This window comes from Phalacrocorax carbo, chromosome 8, assembly GCF_963921805.1.
Source record: "Phalacrocorax carbo chromosome 8, bPhaCar2.1, whole genome shotgun sequence".
NCBI lineage: Eukaryota > Metazoa > Chordata > Aves > Suliformes > Phalacrocoracidae > Phalacrocorax > Phalacrocorax carbo.
The window spans coordinates 21,887,706-21,905,584 of record NC_087520.1 but is presented as its reverse complement, the minus strand read 5'-3'; the positions used below and the strand labels follow the sequence as shown (position 1 = coordinate 21,905,584).

Sequence of the window (17,879 nt, the reverse complement as noted above, 5' to 3'; positions counted from 1 at the left end):
TACCCAGTTTGGTCAGACAGAAGTAACAGGAATCTCTGATGCTGAAGATTCAAAGGTTCACCTAAACCCTTTGCACAGCCAAAATCACAGAAGCAGTAATTCAGCACAACCGTACTGATCTCTTAGTCATAGTTACAGAGAAGTAATTACAACAAGCAAAGATACCGAGGCCATGAAATATTCGTTTCTGCTGAAGTCCAGGGGTTGCAGAACCATAAACACAGCGACTGGTGTGCTTGGCGCTGGGCTTCAAAGCAGGAGGTTATTTCCTGCTTGCATTTCACAGGCTACAAAACAATCTTATGGCAGTAATAAAAATAAAGTGGAGGAATTTTTTTCCAACACAATAAACTTATAGTCATGCGTGACCTCCACACGGGGAGTGGAACATGTCCACCACGTAGGAAATCGGGCAGAAGTTAAGGTAGTGCAAAAGACAAGTTGTGCTTAAGTCCTCCTTGTGCTTTGAATGAATTATGGTGCCTGCAGTGTGGTGGCAGCCTCAGAGGGCTCCTCTCCACAGAGCGCAATGAGGAATCTTTCCTGGCTTGCTCATCTGCTTTGACTCTCGGTTCCCCTGCTTGGCCTGGGCGATGCAGTGCTACCCAAGTGGGTTTGCAGGCAGGACAGGAATCCAAACAAGGAACAAAAACGTGAAAAAAGCTTTCCTGCACAGCTGACAAAGGAAAGAATAGTATCATGTATTGAAACACGGTAGGTGGGAGTGACTCTCCCTGTGACATTTCAGCACTGGGTGGCAGGAGGGAGATGGTTCCTTTCACTGCTCTTTCACTCAGCTGTCTCAAAGTGGCAACTGCCAGTGCATACTCATTAGCAGAGCTCAGAAGAGCACAGCAGTGTAAGATGAATGAATGCCCATGGTAACGTGCATTTTCCACGGGTCATTTTCTGTTTGCTTTGGAGCAGGGTAGCTTTTTGAACAAGAGGCTGGAGCCTTCAGCTGCTGTAAACCAGAGGATTGCCATTGAGTGACTCAATCACTGCCCATCACTGCCTGCGATGTTCTTGGGGTATGAGCCAGCCACTGCCACGAGACCACCAGCACTTGTCTCTAAAGTTCATTTGCAGTAGGAGGACCCTATACTGGCTAGCAGTTTATTAGAAAATTGGTAAAAGCAAGGATCTCAGGCAAAGTTTAGAGTTGCTCTCAACTGCAGCGAGCATCAGGTCACTGTGTGTGTGCCGTCTGTAGAAGCAGAGCTAAGTTAGTGGTTGTGCTGGGTGTCCTGTAGCTCATCCAGCGAGCTGCGAGTTACCTTCGGTACCATCGCACCATGTCAAAGCTGAAGGATTTCCTTATTTCCTGGCATTTATAGTGTATATTTCTCTGCTGTGTAAGCAAAGTAAGCTTATTTGTTTGCAGGCACAGAAAGCACAGCTGGTGTTTTTCTGGAGCAGTGGTTTCCAAACCCTGGTGTGAGAACAAGAGTAGCTGGAGAGTGTGTTTTCTAGGGAGGGAAAGCTTACAGTGAATAATGGGGGAGTTTTATGACATGTGAGCAAGAAGGAAACATGGTAGCCCTGTACAAATCTCCATCGAACACATGTATTGTTTCTAGTCCTTTGTGGTGATGAGGAGCACTAACATTATGGCTTGTCCTTATCAACACAAACCTGCTTGTGATAGTGTCATGGAAATTGTGCCCACCTGTGTTTCCACCCACACTTCTAATGCACTTGCTGAACAAACCACCCTTCTTGCCTTTATGTGTTGATTGATGCCTCTTACTGTGTCTTGGTCTTTTTAAGACACACGGTCTCACACTGGATGCTTCTCTTGCCTTCCTATGCTGAGGGTTTGATATTGCAGCCAAAGACTTGGAATATTTTAGTTACTGACTGATAGTAATTGCTAAAGGTGAGAGCAGTGAGTTGTGAAATTTCATAATATTACTGTCATAGTAAATAACCCCTCAGGTTTTATAGCTGCTTTCTCTCCTCAGACCTCTTATACAAACAAAGATCTCATACAGATGTCCCTGCATTGGAACAAAGGCACCCTTGAACAGCCCATAGAAACTTTACTGCTGTAAATATTTGGTCCAAGAGAACACGGAGGCAGAACTGCTTCCACATGCCCTTTGCAAAGGATCAGCCCTTATATTGTGCTCTCTGTTAGTATTTTTTTGATACTCAAACATGGAATTTAAACTTTCATTTTTGCAAGTGCAGAGCACCTTGGTGTAAGGTTGAAAAGGCACAGAGGTTACAGCTGAGAGGCCATGAAGGCCAGATGGACATGAAGAAAAGCCCACCTCTCAGCAAAGAGGCAAGTGCAAGGTGCTGGGTTCTGCTGTGACCCGCGTGCTGCCTGTGACTTCTGCGTCCCTCAGGAACAGGAGCCTGTTAATCCCAGCACCTCTGGTTTGGGTTGTCAAGCCAGAGCCCCTCTCTGTGGGTTTAAAGAGCTGTTTTGAAAAATAACCCTTCAGTGAAAAGGCATTTCTTGTGTCTTTTTCCGTTTAAAACTGGACTCTATTTTCTTTTTTAGGTGTTGTGTCAAATCCATCTTTTTATTTTGGTCTGTTTAAGCAAAGTACTGCATTTTAACCTGCTGGAATGACATTTGCTTAAAAGCAGTCCAGCAATCTGTCTCTGCTGACAACTGAGGGACTTCTTAACAGCTTTGTCCTTCATGGGGAGAAAAGAGACAGCAGTGACAGAGAAGCCAGTGCAGTGGGAGGGGGCAGTGCCTCTCTTCGAAATGGGTGGTGGAAATAGAGCTATTTTGTCTGGGAGTAAACAAGTTGGATCACTCTGGTATTTCCTACTCAAGTGTTGTCATGGGCAGGATATTCTCTTGCAACAGTTGGAGGGTTTTGGACTGCTCTGCAGTGATGAGCAAGACATTATCTTTGGATTGAGGCAACTGTCACTCTACTGCATCAGTTTAATGTGGCCTGGGAAGATCTTGTCCAGTTATCCGTTGTCAACAACTTCTCTTTCTGATAATGATGAAGAAGGAGCTATGATAAAAATCACAATCCCAAATGTGAAATGTGGTGGGAATCAAGCTACAGCTTTTTTTATTCAATCACAGCTTTAATTTGGCAGATGTTCACTACAGAAAGTGAGGAGCCTCTTGAAATCACAGATGCAGGTAGTAGTAGTAGTAGTCTTTATTTATGTTAGAGTGATTCCTCTGACCTCAATCAGGAATCACAAATACTGGATGAAAGCAAAATGACTCCCTGTACTTCCAAGAACTTATACTCTCAGATGTGGAGGACAGCAATTTCTAGGGGAAGGCTAAAAAGGCTTCCCAAACATCTGCAGCATTGTTTTTTTTTTATCAGTCCACTGCTCTACCACCCAATAACAACGGGTGTCTGCAGGACATCTACACTGATGTCAGAGGCTGCATCAGGTCATCATCCCTGCACACCACACTCTGCTCTAAGATGACAAAGCTGGCAAAGGATGGGAACAAAGGGCAGAGAACTGCAGTGATAAGTCCAATTCTTCACAGAGAGCATGAGACACTCAGAAACTGAATTTAGTGGGGTTTTATATATCCCACTCCCTCCCCTGTGGTGCAGTAGAGCAGAAGGAACAGTACAATATTCATCTGCAGGTAAAATGAAATGGGCTTTTCAGGCTACTCCATCCACCCTAGACATGGCTTCATTTAAGGTGTCACAAATGATGAAGCAGCACAATCCAGCACTGCAGGAAATGGGGGTGTAAGTTTTTCGGAATGACTCAACTCTTCTGTTGTCATCAGCTCAGCAGTGACAGAAAGTGGAACTGGATGGGGCTTGAGTGGGAGGGAAATAAATTGGATGAAGAATGTGTCAGTGTCTCAGTTAATCAGTGCCTTGCAAGGAAAATGTCTTGCAAGGCTGGCATGGCTATTGCTGTCATCTGGTGGGACATTTTCATCTGTACTGGGCAGACTAAGGCCACCACGCAGAGCAGGCCAGTTTGTGGTCATCACTTAAGAGACAGGATTAGCTGTTGGTCACCAGCTAACTCCTGATGGTCTCTGAGAAGTGAATCCTTTGTTAATTCCTTAAGGCACTGAGTAAAGTTTCCCCAAGAGTCCCTACCACTTGGTTGGGAAGATACGTTTGTTATCCATCTCCTTGTTGGGTTTCCCCTTTCTTACCCCCTACCACTGTAGAGGTGAGGAGGAGAAGGGGCAGAGGTAGGGGAGCATCTGCTAAGGTGACTTGGTGGTGAGTCAGGTGAAGGAGTGAGGCGCAAGCATGCAGCTGATCTCATCTTGACAGACGGATGGTTTCTGATTTCCCTGAATGCCATCAGTGCAGCCTTGCCGAGGCTTATTACTGGATCACCTTTCCCAAGTTGGAGCCTGACTCCTGTGCAGTGATGACTAGGACCAGTCATACACACATGGCATGTCTGTCTTGCTCTTGGTGGTGGTGATTAGTGGAGAATCACATTAGATTAAGAGTTCTTGCCTCATGAGGGAAGTGTATGGAGCTGTCATGTCAAGCCTGCTGGAGACGCTGTGCCTGTATTTTTTTCCATTAAAAAAAGTTGTGCTTTGCTGAAGCGAAAATGCAAGAGTACTAACTTCAGCTAAGTTTCTCTGGGCAAACAGTTCTTTGCAAAGGCCTTTTTTTGTTGGTTTGGTTTGGTTTTTTGTTTAAGAGTTCTATGTTTGTGGTTTTGGGTTTGTTTTTTTTAATTCTGATATAGAAAATTTCAGTTATTGCAGAGGTCTCTGTGATAGCATGATGGTACAGATATTGTGTAACTTCAGTGTACGTTAAAATTAGCAAATTTTGCAGAAAAATAAAGCAAACAAGGTGATCCCAAACTGGAAGTTTGACATACACAATCACTGAAAAGTTTTTCTTCCATTTCGCAGGAGTTATCAAAATTATTTTGCTGACACCTGAAAAAGTGAAGCCATTTCACTTCTCTTCACTGCCTGAATTTAGCCCCTCCTGGTAACTGAAGTCCTTAGGTAAATTACTGTGGTGAGCTTTTCATTGCAGTCCCTGGTACAGGGAGTACTGGGGGCTCCAGTACCAGTACTCCAGATAAGTTGCTCATTTTGAGATGTATCTGGAGTGTGGATGCTCAGCCTGACTCTCCCGTCTGGCCAGCAGAGCAGACCCGTGTCTGAGTGGGAGCCTGTGCTTGGAACCAGATTTTTATAAGAGACCAGATCTGGAGCCCCACTTGGGTTCACTGGCAGGTTGTGAGTGGGGTTGCTCTCAGCAAGCCCAGGATGGAAAGGCTCTGGAGCCCAGGAGAGGAAGGCCATGGGTTTGCAGGACGGCTGCCCCCAGCCCATGCTGTAGAACAGGGACTGCTCATGAGCTGTTGGAGTCTGGATGTTCACATTCAGGAAAAAATGACCTGGCTGCAGTGATGGGCACGGTACTGTGTGCCTGCAATCGCCGTCATGCACAATGGCAGAGAAGCTCTTTTGTGCTGAAGGGAATATATCTGTATGATGGGTTGGAGTTAAGAGGTCAGTGTTATCTTTCTGAGGCAGGGAACAGCTTCCTAATTGAGTGTAAGTAACTCCTTTAATAACAAAGAATAGCACCAGGCCCTCTATGTGAGCCAGATATATTTACAGAATAACTCATGGAGATTTTTTTTTTTATTACATGATATTGACGTAATTTTTCTTTCTTTGTTGACTCCAGCAACTGCAAGTCTAACCACTGTGGTGTCACGGGGAGAGGCAAAAGGGAAGGAAGATCCAATTTTAAAATCCATTACAGAAAAGATGACAAAAGCTAAAAAATGTAATTGGTTTAGTGTCCTTTCATTATATATTCATTCGTATGCTTCATTGTATGGGGAAAGGGGAAAATACTAACAGCCCTTAAAACACTGCAGGTCTCCTGTACGGTGGTGGTGGGTTTCCGACCCTGGTGGGCTGTGGAGCGTGATGCTTTCAATTCATTGCCTGTTCGGATCCAAATGTTGCTTGTTTCTGTATTTGTGGGGAGAAAGATAGTATGTTTGTGGGGGGAAAATAAAGTGTTCTCAGGGCTGCAGAGCTTAGGAATATATACAAAATTATAAGAAAAAAATAAATTGTATGCGAGGTGCAGTGTGAGAAATGTGGCCGCTGGCAGTCACACGGTGTATGCGATGGCTGCCAGCAGCACAGCTAACAGCACAGTGAGATGTAGCAGGGTGTTTGTAGGCAAAATTCCTAGTTTTATCAAAATCCTTCAAACCTTCATTTTTTCCTATTTTGTACCAAAATTTTTATTTCTACTGCATAAATAAACACAAAATAAGTGAAGAAAATACTAATGGAAATAAAAAAGTTTTTCTGTGTTTTTAAGCATGTCACATTCGCTGTGACTGAAGGAACAGTAATGCTGGTGCCTACATAGAAAAGTACATTTTGACGAATAGGTAAGACAACAGTTCTGGTTGTACTTAAATTGTGAGTTTTGCTTGTTTTAGAAAGTTTCTCAAGGTACCTCTTAAACCCTGCTACAGAAGGGATACTGCAGATAAGTGACACTTTTTCTGTCTTCTCCGCTCTTGCTGGTTTCTCCCACATACACACATTTCCCTTGTAATTCAGAACTGTAACAGGCATGAACTGCAGCAAAGCAGTTTCGTAACTTCCCACTGTAGCAGTAAGTACTAAAGCCTCACTTCTTCTGCATAGCAAAGAAACAATTTCCCCTGAATCAGTGTCAACAAAATTTGACCAGATTTTCCTTGTGGCGTACCTGTGCTATCTCAGCACTAAGATCAGTTTAATATCTATATCTTAGGTCCAGGGGCTTCTTCTGCCCTGCTCTGAATCCTCTTGGTGGATTTGAAAAGGGTTCAGTGAACCTCTTTGTGCCTCCATGGCAAACCGAGATGATGACTGGCTTTTGGAGGATGCTGTAAGGCATAATTAACAAGTGCTCACAAACTGTGCTGGCAGGCAGGGGAGATGGGTCAAGACCTCGTGTTTTGACTGCAGTTTATGAAGTGTTCTCTTAGGTTCACATTAATCCTTTTTGAAATGACAGGTCAAGGAAGAATTGGTTCCTGTCCCCATCGAAACAAAGCACTGTATCAGACCTATTCTGATGTATTTGTGACTGAGCTAACTGAAATTAATTTAAAGTATATCCCAAATAAATGAATGATTTGACATAAGCAGTTACTTAAACCTCTTTGGAGGTGAAATAATTATGGCGTTTTTTTTGTCTGTTTGAGCTCAGAAACTATTGGTTGTATTTTTACATCCCCAAGACCATCTTCCAGGATATTCTTCCTGCATCTCTGACAGGCAGCTGTCCCAGCAGCTTACAAGGCATTTTGTTCTATGGAAGAACTGCAGAGCAGGAGGACAGGAGAGCTTTTTCCCCCCCAAAAAAATTAAAGTTGGAGGTCAGGTCTTAGGGACACAGAGGTGACTTGATCAGAAACTCTAGACCTCTCCCCCTTACATTTACAAAATGCAGCTGTAGTCTTTAAGTCATCAGATTCCAGAGTGCCCTTAGAAACACCAGCTGAAGCTTAATCTGTAAATAGTGGCCAAATTCTGAAGGTTTCCACCCTCAGATAAAAACACCCTTTTGACTTCAGTAAGTTTTGCTTGCAAAACTATGTACAGTCTATATGTGCTGAAATACTAATTCTGGTAAACACTGAACGAGGCCTGGATAGTGGGTGTTCATTTGCAGCGCAAACTTGGCATCGTATCTAGGAAGTCTGAATCAGTATTATTAGTCTTTTCTTTGAAGCCAAGCAACCACAATCGCATTATTTGCATTTGAGTTATTATTAACAGTGCCATGGTGTGGCACTACCCTCTGCTCTCTAGAGACGGAACACATGGTGCAATCAACAGTCTGAAGTGCTCAAAAATGTATGCTATTTTTTTCCACTGGATTAGCAGCAGCAAATATGCAAACTCTTTATTAAGATGGTGCATTCATTTCTTTGGAGTCATGATAGAATTTTGATAAAATCAAAAATCCCATTAATATTTATATCTCAATGTTACTGTGAATAAGTACATTTATTTTAACTTGACCTGTAAATCATTTAGTTCTTTGTAATTACAGTACTGCTATTAAGTATTCATAAGGCTGTACAATACAGTGTCACAGGAAACCTATTTTAATTTAGTGATAAGTCAATGTTTTAATTTTGTGTAAAAACAGAAACTAATTTACCAAGTATTCGTGTTTGTGTTTTCCCAGCCAGGTTTTGCAAGCCTTCTTCAGCTGATTGTATTTAAACTACTTTTTTGTACCTTTGAAAGTGTGTAAGTTACCATGAAAGGTCTCAGGTCCAGTGCAGCTTACATGTGTGCATGCTGTGGCATGTAATTTTGAATGTAAGCACAGGCTGGAAGAAGTCACTTGTATCAAAGTGCTCACCAGAACTGCAACATAACATATTTTCGTGAACTTCATAAAAAGTTGGTCTTGGAGGACAAGTGTCAAGAATGGTACCTGTATGAGTAATTTATGTTGCTTGCATTTGTTTCTGGAAGTAAGACTATTTCAGCTGTGAGAGTCTCTGACAAAATATACAGATGGATTTCTCTGAGGTCATTGCGGGTTTCACTTGCAGAAAGACAGGGCAAACTGACCTGTGGTATTTGTGTGTGTCCCTTTCCACACCAGTGTCCAGAGCTCACTGGGTAGAGCGTGATATACTGTGTGCACTAGTATAATACTTTGGGTTTGTGTCTTCTGGAATTACTTCCCTACTAACTCATTTGTGGTAATTAGAGAGAAGGAGCTGTTACCACCTGAGGAGGTGCGACACAGAACGGGATTTTTCAACAAGTGACACGAGATGTCTGCAGAGGACTGTGACAGATACGGTCTTAGATGTGATCTGTATCCTGTGCATTATTTCTTATGACTTCTGCCCATGCAGCTTCTCCTCACCCCTATGGAAACTGAATATTTGGCCATAAGAGCCTTTCCTCTGTGCCAATGTAGCAGTCCTTAGAGTATTTTACTACCTTGCTGCAGTTGAGACAATCCTCTGGGAATCTAAATCCAGGAAGTCCCCAGGAGAAGTGATGATCATGGAGTGGATTAAAGGTTACTCTTAGTTTCCAGGTGAAGACCTGACTTTGCTCATAAGTGGGATATATTTTTTTTGTTGTTATTTCAGTAGAGCTAGTGTTCCCCTGGGACCTCGAAGCACTCTGTTAGCCCTAGGTTATGCATGAATGGGTGATGTATACAAAACCACAAAGGGTTATCTATCACTTGAGCTTGATTTTTGTGCCTCCAGGCATGCACCTTAGTGTTGTGGGATACAAATATGTCAGGGCAGAGAACTGAAAATTGTTTTATGACAGCTCTGTGCAATGATATGGCTTCATTTTGACATGTCTACATCACTTCTGGTTTGAGGAGAAGCCAGGCCAGGGAGGCAAAATGCAGTCTATGGGTGGCTTCACTGGGGTGAATGTGCATCTGTGAGAGATCCTGTAACTTTTAACTGTCCTTTCTAACTCTCTCCACTGCAGGACGAGGTCTCTTCTATGGACATTGAACTCCCAGCTACCTATGCCTATTGCCTGTGATGGAAGAACTTGATGTTAATGTGAGGTAGGATAAACTACACAGCTCCTCCTATACCATGTCTTATCGAGCTGGCAGTATGGTGTGTTTGAAAAGCTGCAGGATGGTATTTTCTGTTTGCTTGTAGATGAAGGTCTCTGCTTATGCAGCAATGCCTTGTTTGGAGTTTCCTGGAGCTTCTGTGAGGATGTAGTGTCACCCTGTTATTTGTGTAAATGTCATATGTGGCGTAGCCAAGTCAAGGACTTCCTTGCAGTATAGGGCCACATCAAAAACAAGGCACAAGCCCATCTGTGCCTGCTGAAAGTCTGATCCTAGGTTTTTGTGGTTTTTTTGGTGCAGTGGTTTAAAAACTTACAACTTCATCTCTGCTGCCTTATACTGGGGCAAGCAAAAAAATGACATCTCTGAAGTAATTTCAAACCCCTGGGCACACTAGTGGTGTCAGTGAGAGACAAATTTCAGTATGGATCATTTTGATCCTGGAAGTGTGATGCCAACAGAAATTGTTCAAAAAGACTGGACATCCTGTTTGCAGCTGTCCCTGTGACACAGGGGTGGCATTGGCTCTGCCATTCTCCCTCAGGTGTGATCTGCAGGGTCTTTCGGTAGGACTAGGGTTTGTCCCTTTTATTTCTTGGCCTTTTGACTGGCTGCACTGCCAGTAACGTGAAACTCTGAGGAGCTGAACTGAGACTCACCAAACCCACTTCACACAAGGACACCAGACTTCTGACCAAACCCATGTTGCTGGCCCATACACAGGAGGAAGCAATATTCCAGTTCCAATGAGAGGTGTATGTTTCCACAAAGAGTTTTCTTAAAATCCACTCGGAGTATCCATTTGCTTTCACAGGTTTTTATTTCAGGGAGCAATTCTTCACCCTTCCCTTGCCTGGACACTCAAGTGGCAGGTACATGGGGAAATGTCTTGGAGAAAATTGCTCTGATAGAGACAGATCAAATGTATGTGCTTTGGTCTTCCAGGAACCCTTTCCCTAAGGAGTTACTGAAGAGAGATCAGGAGGAAATGTAGTACAGAAAAGGGGGAACAGGGTATTACAGCTCAAAGGGGATCCTGTTGTGCCATCCTGTCCTCACTGCTTTCTAGCTCTTGGGCTTTCAGGTTGGGATGTGCCTCTGTGCAAGCGGCAATCCACTCTTTCCAGTTGCATGCAGAGAGCGAGATAATACATTTTCAAAGACAATTGCTGTTCTTAATGAGTCTTCTCAAAGTGCCATACTACCAGAGAGAACATCTCTAGTCTTCATTCTCCTACTCAAGTGTTGGGAAAGTCACCAGCAACTCCAGGTTACTGCTTTAATGCACACTTAGTAGGTCACATCTACAGTCTGGTAGTCAATGCTGAGAGGTAATGTGTTTTGCTTAATGAAATTTGTCTTGCCTTTTTAATACCAGAAGTGTAGTTAAATGCGTAGGCTACTGCTATTTCTCTGTAAAGGGAATTAAGGTGCTGACACTAGGCAATTTTCCCTACAATCTTTTCCTTCCTCTGAAGACACTAGGAAAAAATCTGCTTCTCACTATGGTGAAAAAAATTCCCCACTATACATTTTATCACTCATAGAAGGAAAACTTGTCAGTTTGTAGACACCAAGGGGCACAGACAAACTGGCTCAGTAAGTGCCTGGGCACAGGGAGGCTATACCGGGAGGGAAGTGTGACATTCTATTTACCTTACCCGTATACTTTTTTCAGCAGCGTGCTATTTGCCAGTGGTGGAAACAGACACTGAGTAGGTCTGACCAGGCATGGATGTTTTGAAGTGATCTATTGGAGTGAATAGTAATTAACTATTTGTAGGAACCAACAGATCATTATCTGTTTCTTTCTATTTTTGAATTTTACTGTAATTCCAACCAGCCCTAATCTTGGTCCAAAAAACCCCAGCCAAAACCCCGCCCTTCTCCCAACCCCCCAAAACCAAACCCAAATAAAACTGATTCCTATCAGAATTAGGCTTTTTCTTCCTACTTGTGATACTTTCCAATAAGTGATGTAGCCTGAATGCAATAGGAAGTGCTTGGGAGGAAGGGGTTTGCATGCTCAGGGGGTGCCAGAACGTTGGCAGAGCTGGGGGGTCTCCTTTGGTCAGCTTGGTGCAGAAAATGCCCATTGCATAGGCCCGGGGAAAGGTTTTTGGGAAAGAGTCCCTCAGGAGACTGCTTTCTACTGGAGACTGGTTAGTGAGGCCAGCTGGTGTGGTCTGACTGTGGCAGGGCAGTGGAAGGATTTCTGAGTGGGGAAATTCTCATTTGGTGAATTATTTCATCTGACTTCCCTTTTAGATGTTAAAAGAGGCAACACAAGGTATTCCTGGGCATCTGATGAATGAAAATCCATGGGGATTTGAAAGCTCTCCTGAATCAATACTTATTCACTGTTCCCCAGCTGTTTTGATTAAACACTGTGGCCAGACCTCACTTTGTTATACTTCAGGAATGATTTTATTCTTTTGTTCTCGGGTGCTCTTCCTGAACTGGGCTAAGGCAGTCCTTCATTTTGTGAGACTGGTTGCATGATCAGACTTTGTGGTAGGCACATGATTTTATTTTGACTTCACATTTTTCCAAACCATGAATTTTTGGTTTTGAGAGCTTTGCTTGTCAGCTACTACTAGTAAGTAGCTAATGTTTCTCCTTTATCTTCCCTGATTTCAGCTTTTTTTGCTGAGATGTGAAATACTGAATTTTTTCTGTCCAAGCCAAGGGCTACCATGTGTTGTTTTCCAGAGCTGCACGTGGTCTCCAGAGCCTGAGAGGTGGGAGCACTTGGGTGACCCCTCTCCATCCCTGCATGGCTCAGGGGCGCTCCAGTGGGAAGTCTGCATGAGAAGGGGAGCAAAGCTTGGGGAAGTGGGAGATGCTTTGACAGCATGGGGACAACAGCGGGGTGGGAGGAGAGAGTGACAGGTTGACCTTGTTTAGAGCTGAGCCCTGTGGAAACAGCATGTACTCTTTGGTTCAGAGCAGCAAGAGCCACGGTTGTCCTGCTCCAGCCAGCTGGGATGGCTGTGGGCGCAGGGCTCCTGCGCTCGACAGGTTTTGATGAGGTGCCCCAGAGGATTCCAAGTGATGTGTGGCTTTACATCTCTCTAGCTACCTGAAGCATTGCTGGCAGATTCAACTGTACAAATGTGGTTTTTTTTGTCCATGGAAAAATTTGGTTATGAATGTTACAAAGGCTGCAGTGTGCGGTTAGAGAGACATTCCTGGAAATTTTAGACAGTATGCTTTGGGACTGGTATTTGTCACAGCTGGGGTGGGTGGCAGATCTCATTTTCTCTAATTCTAGAGTAGAAAAATAAATGACCTCGCAAGTATTTCTGATCTATATTTTATAGAATTTTTTAATTTTTTGTGACTTGGTGATTGTTATTGAACATATTTATTAGAGGCAGTAGGTTAATGAGATGCTGTCAAGTGGTTTGGAATGAAAATTCTAACCCTTGAATCCTTGAATTGCTTACAGTGTGGGGGAAAAAAGCTGTTCCCTTTATTCTTTTCATTTCCAATAACTTTATAAAAATATTAGTTGGGCACACTATGAACAAGAAGAGTACAGCAGTCCTTCCTACTGACCCGCTATAGCACAGCAGGCATGTAGTGAACCGTAGGCTGTTTGCTGCTGCTGTTCTCCAGCCAAAGGGCAGGAGCCCCTGCAAATGCCTTCACTGCTACCCTCGGTGGCACAGACCTCCTCCTCCTTCTGACGGTTGTGACGTACCACTTTGAATCTTCTGTTTGGAGCCAGACCTGGTACAAGGGTTTCAGCAAGCAGGTTCCTGCCCTGCCTGCTCAAGACAAGGTGCTTGCCCATGTTTCTTGTAAATTTGTACAAACCTTCAAAACGTGTTTGCACTTCTTTATTTCAGTTTTTCTGGTGTTTTATTTTGTGCATCAGACAATTTCACTTTCATATAAACACAACGATTTTGACAGCCTCGGAGGAAGTGGAAAAAGGCTGAATCTTTTTGGGCACAAAAGGAAAATATGCGCAGAGATGGCTTTGCTGCAGTTTGTTTTACTGTGCCTGTGCTTGCATTTCAGGGCAGAACAGCAGTAAGGTGAATCCCCCGGTCATTCCCACACGTAGTGTATCAGTTCACATAGCAAGGGGACTTGTGAAGTACATTCCTCTTGGAAGACATTAAACTGGCAGCTCTGCACCATGCACTCTGCAGTCCACAATGAGGACTAAAGGTTTTGAAGCACTGGTTTGGACCATGCAGCTTCCACATTCAGGTGTGGTGGGACATTCAGGCAGAGAGACTGAGCGAAATCTAATCCAAAATATCCCCCCATGGCCTGCATAGAGTGGAGATGTAGGGGCCACAGTACCAACTGCTTTGATCTGCTCCTGTTGGCCAAATTATCAACTAAAATAGACGTAGTTTGTGTGTACAGAAGTCACCTGGGAGTCCATGGACTCTTGTTTTTCTGTGTACAAACCAGGTGGCTGGCTCTTACAAAGCGTGGCTAGGTACATAATAACTCTGCCCATGAAAACTGTGAGAGGCGTTTCTGTGTACCAAGAATGGCACCTGCAGACCAGTGGAGCAATCCGGAGAGGCCTGAACAGGGAGGACTTTGCTTCTCTTGGGCACTTGCCAGTGTAGGTCACAAACATGCCATGCACAGGGAGTGAGCTACGGCCTTATTGAAGACTATTAAAGCCTTCCTAGACCTTTGGTAAGACTTTCATCATCTCACTACAGAGCATTCCATGTAGCCAGGAATGAAGTAAAGCTTCCTGTTGGCATGCCAGTCCCTCCTTATCTTGTAGCAGCTAAATCAGACTCCTTTACGATGCTGGGACCACAAGTGACTCAAATCTATGCCAGTTCTGAATGGTGTGGTTGGCCATTCTTGTGCATTTGCCTTTGAGCTCCAGCACTGATCATTCATTCATTTATCCCATTGCTATGGCTTCTGCATGGCAAGCCCAGCATTTCTAACTCCTGGGCGCCTCAGTTTTAGCTGACCAGGCACCATAGAGGACTCTTCATGATGCAGCTCTGCAAATCTCCCACCACCCTAGAGCTGCAGGGTGCTCAAATGCTGTATTCAGTTAACAGCTTGCAGATGCTCTGCTGACACAGTTTGAAAGCCATTGGCTCAAGGTTTTTGAAAGAGCTTTTGGCACAGGCAGGCTCTGGTGTGGTTTACATCAGTTCAACAGGTTGGGAAGTTGTAGTTATTAACAAGAGTCGACCTGAACATGTCTCAAAAACTGCAAACTGATTTTCATGTGCTGGCTGATGTTTCCATTGGGCAAGCACCCTACTGTGTTTTAGGCAGATTTTTAAGTATTTCTGTTAGCATTTTAACCCAAGAGGATGTGCACTGGGCTTTGAAAACTGTGTTGTTTTCCAGTCCTCACACCAAACTCTTTGTAGGTCCTTGGGCAAATCTTCAAGACTGATTCTCCCCACTATGACAACTGGAGTCCCATACTAGGTCCAGCACTAGCAGCCCTTGTTGCTCTTCAAGTCCATAGCTGGGAGGGGAGAAGTGGACGAGCAGCTGCCTGGCATTTACAGCCAGGACGGGGCAAGCAAAGCTGTGGTTCTGCTGGCCGGAGCTCTTCTCACACTCTTAGGCAACGAGGAGAAACCTCTGCTATTTGAATGGGTACTTCTGAGTGTGGTCAGAGCTGTTCTGTGTTCTTCACATTGTATGAACATTTCTTGCTTATTCAGGTGTTGGGGAGAGGCTGTTACGCCCTTGAGAAATAAGCTTTTGAAAAAAAATAATTTCAACGTTCAGTGCAAGTAAATAGCTTTTATATAAGCCTTTCTATTGTAGCTGTTGGTGAAGGCAGACTCCCTTTGCTTAAATCAACTATGGAGCAACAATGTATTATTTGAGTTTGTCACAACACTAATTGCTTTTTATTTTTAAGCAGAGCCCCCAAAAGAGCTGAATTTCAGATTGATGTTAATTGCTTCCAAGCTTGGCTTTATCAGCTTTAGTTTTCTCAGTTTGTTGCTGAAGGTATTTTTTGTGGCTTGAAGTACACTGAAAAACACAGCCCTCCAGCAGTACTGTGTGGGGTTCATTAATCTTGTCTTGACTTTGAGAAATGAGAAGCGAGGTGAGGGAATGAGGAATCAAATTGGTTGAATTAGTTGTGTGTGTTTGGAAGCAAAAAAAATATTCCATTATTTAACTCAGCTGCTGTTTCCAAAGTCCTCATACAGAGGCATAGTGAACATTATGTCTGACAACATACCTCCATGGTATGCCCTTTTGAGTCAAGTTGTATGTTTGAGTGAGTCCCAAATCTGGAGCCTTGTTGTGTTGGCGCAAGAGGCTCCTTTCTCCATGCACCGCAAGAAGCGGTGCTGTTGATGGCTGGCTCTGACTGGTTCATTACCTAAAGCTGGTACACTGCAGGATGGGTGACTGCAGAAAGAGGCAGAGAAGGTCTTGGGTCTCCTCTACCCATCCAAACCTGGGGGGAAGGAGGAGCACTAGTCAATAGTGGGAGGGAGAGGGACCCAAAGAGCTCCATCCCTGCAGCCCCAGAAGTACCTGAGGGATGTCCTAGGAGAGGAGTCTATGTGAGCCCTCAGTCCCTGTGCTCCCCTTGCTTAGGAGACTGGCAGCTAGCAGTGAGGACTGAGGGCACCAAGAACTGAGCAGTGAGGCAGGACAGGCAGAAAACTGGGCTGAGGCAGAGGTGGCTGTTTAGGCACAGGGGAGGCTGCGCTGAGTGATTGGAACAAAAGAAGTGTCTGATTTAATGACCAAAAATGTAGAAAACAGAAGGGTTTTAGGAAAGAGCCTGTGTGCTCTGAGTGCCCTACCAGTGGGGAATCCTGGAAAGCAAATAGCTTAAGATTCCTCCAGCAGGTTGCAATATAAGTGTTTATTCTTACATATATACAAGCTCTTTTCAAATCCTCTCTATCTTCTACACTTTGAGTCATTGAATCATTGTTTATCTCAACTGCTTTGATCACATTTCTGTTTAGGTGAGAGATACCAAGCTAAAATGTCATTTAACAGGCCAGAATCAGCCTAGAGCACTTTTCCTAGTCCCCTCTCTAAGGCAAGATCAACTCTAATCCTCCTGTAATACCTGCAGCATTCATCCAGAAAGGTATTTGCTCATGCATATCTGTGGAGACAAATGTACTGATTGAGAAGGTTTCCTACAGAGCTCTGTCTTCTCCACCTGCATCCCCCAGGCAGGAATGGTGTAGCGATCAGAGGAGCATGTAGATGAGAGATGAGTGTTTTCATCCCTTGGTATACGAGTCCTATAATGCCCTGTTCCGCTTGCTGAGCTGATGTGGATGAGGATAATGGCAGGCAGAACACACAGTGCCAGAAAAGAGCAAAGTAAGACCCTACAGATCCCTTATGAGGCAAAATTTAACAGTACTGATTTACATCAGCTGTAGATACGGCCGTATATAAGCCATGCTATTGAATAAAATGAACCATTTTATAAGTAGCCATTTGAAAGCTGGCCAGTTTCTGGCTTTGTAGCTTCTGCATGCCTGTGGTTGCTGGGGTGGTCAGGTACAGCAGGGGCACCTAGGAAGGAGTCCACAAGCTGGGAACACTAAAACGCCTGGGGCATTTCTGAATCTGCAGCTATAGATTTTGCAGAGCATGTCCCATCTGCTGTCACTGGCTGCAAGAAGAGGGGTAAAGCAGGAGGGCACAGGGTAGCAAGGCATGGTGTAGAGGTTCACTTTCATATTTGTGTGCTGCCAACCAAAAAACCTTGGTAGCCAAAAAAGCCCTGCAAAACAAGTTCTCTCTGCTGAACGCTCCCGACAGCCCAGGCGCTGCTCAGCAGGACCGATAGCTATTATCAGCCTGGGTACTTTTCATATGGTTCACCTTTTTTCTCAGTTTCTAGGGGAACACTTTATAGCACTATATTTATCGGAACATCTTTCCAAACACCTCCGCCAGCACTTAATTAATGGAATTTTTAAGCCTGGCTCTGGCTTCTGTAAATTAATAGTGTGCTCCCTTATGGCAGCTGTGGAGTAAGTGAGACGTATCTACTCTCTGAAATAGTGGGTGCAGAGGCAGAGGGGCAGCTTCACCATTTGCCTGCATGTGCTGAGACCCCACAGGGAGGTGAGGCCATCGCGCACTTCTGCGCTGTTTCGTTCTGCTTTTATTAGTGTTCCCTGAGGAATCTGTGCCTGAGGAATTCCCTTGACAAAGAGCTGGGCCGTAAAAATTAACTTTTTGGTGTCTTTCAGCACATCCTTTCTTTAGCTTCAGTGTCTTTGCACAGAGTGGCAATTAGTGAAGATCTGGAAGAAGCTGTGGAAGGCTGTTAAAACAGTCCCAAAGCCTGGA

General features: G+C 44.2%; 1 protein-coding gene across 3 annotated transcripts in view; it reads left to right on the top strand.

Annotated features, from left to right (window-relative positions):
- HTR4 (5-hydroxytryptamine receptor 4) overlaps positions 1-17,879 on the top strand; it is a 140,664-nt gene that overhangs the window by 30,447 nt on the left and 92,338 nt on the right. For all 3 annotated transcript variants that reach the window (XR_010374217.1, XM_064459001.1, XM_064459002.1), the window contains exon 2: positions 9,470-9,551. Coding sequence is in view for 2 of the 3 variants with exons in the window: in XM_064459001.1 (XP_064315071.1) it covers positions 9,526-9,551 (26 nt within the window). In the remaining variant the exon portion in view is untranslated. The remainder of the gene's footprint in view (positions 1-9,469; positions 9,552-17,879) is intronic.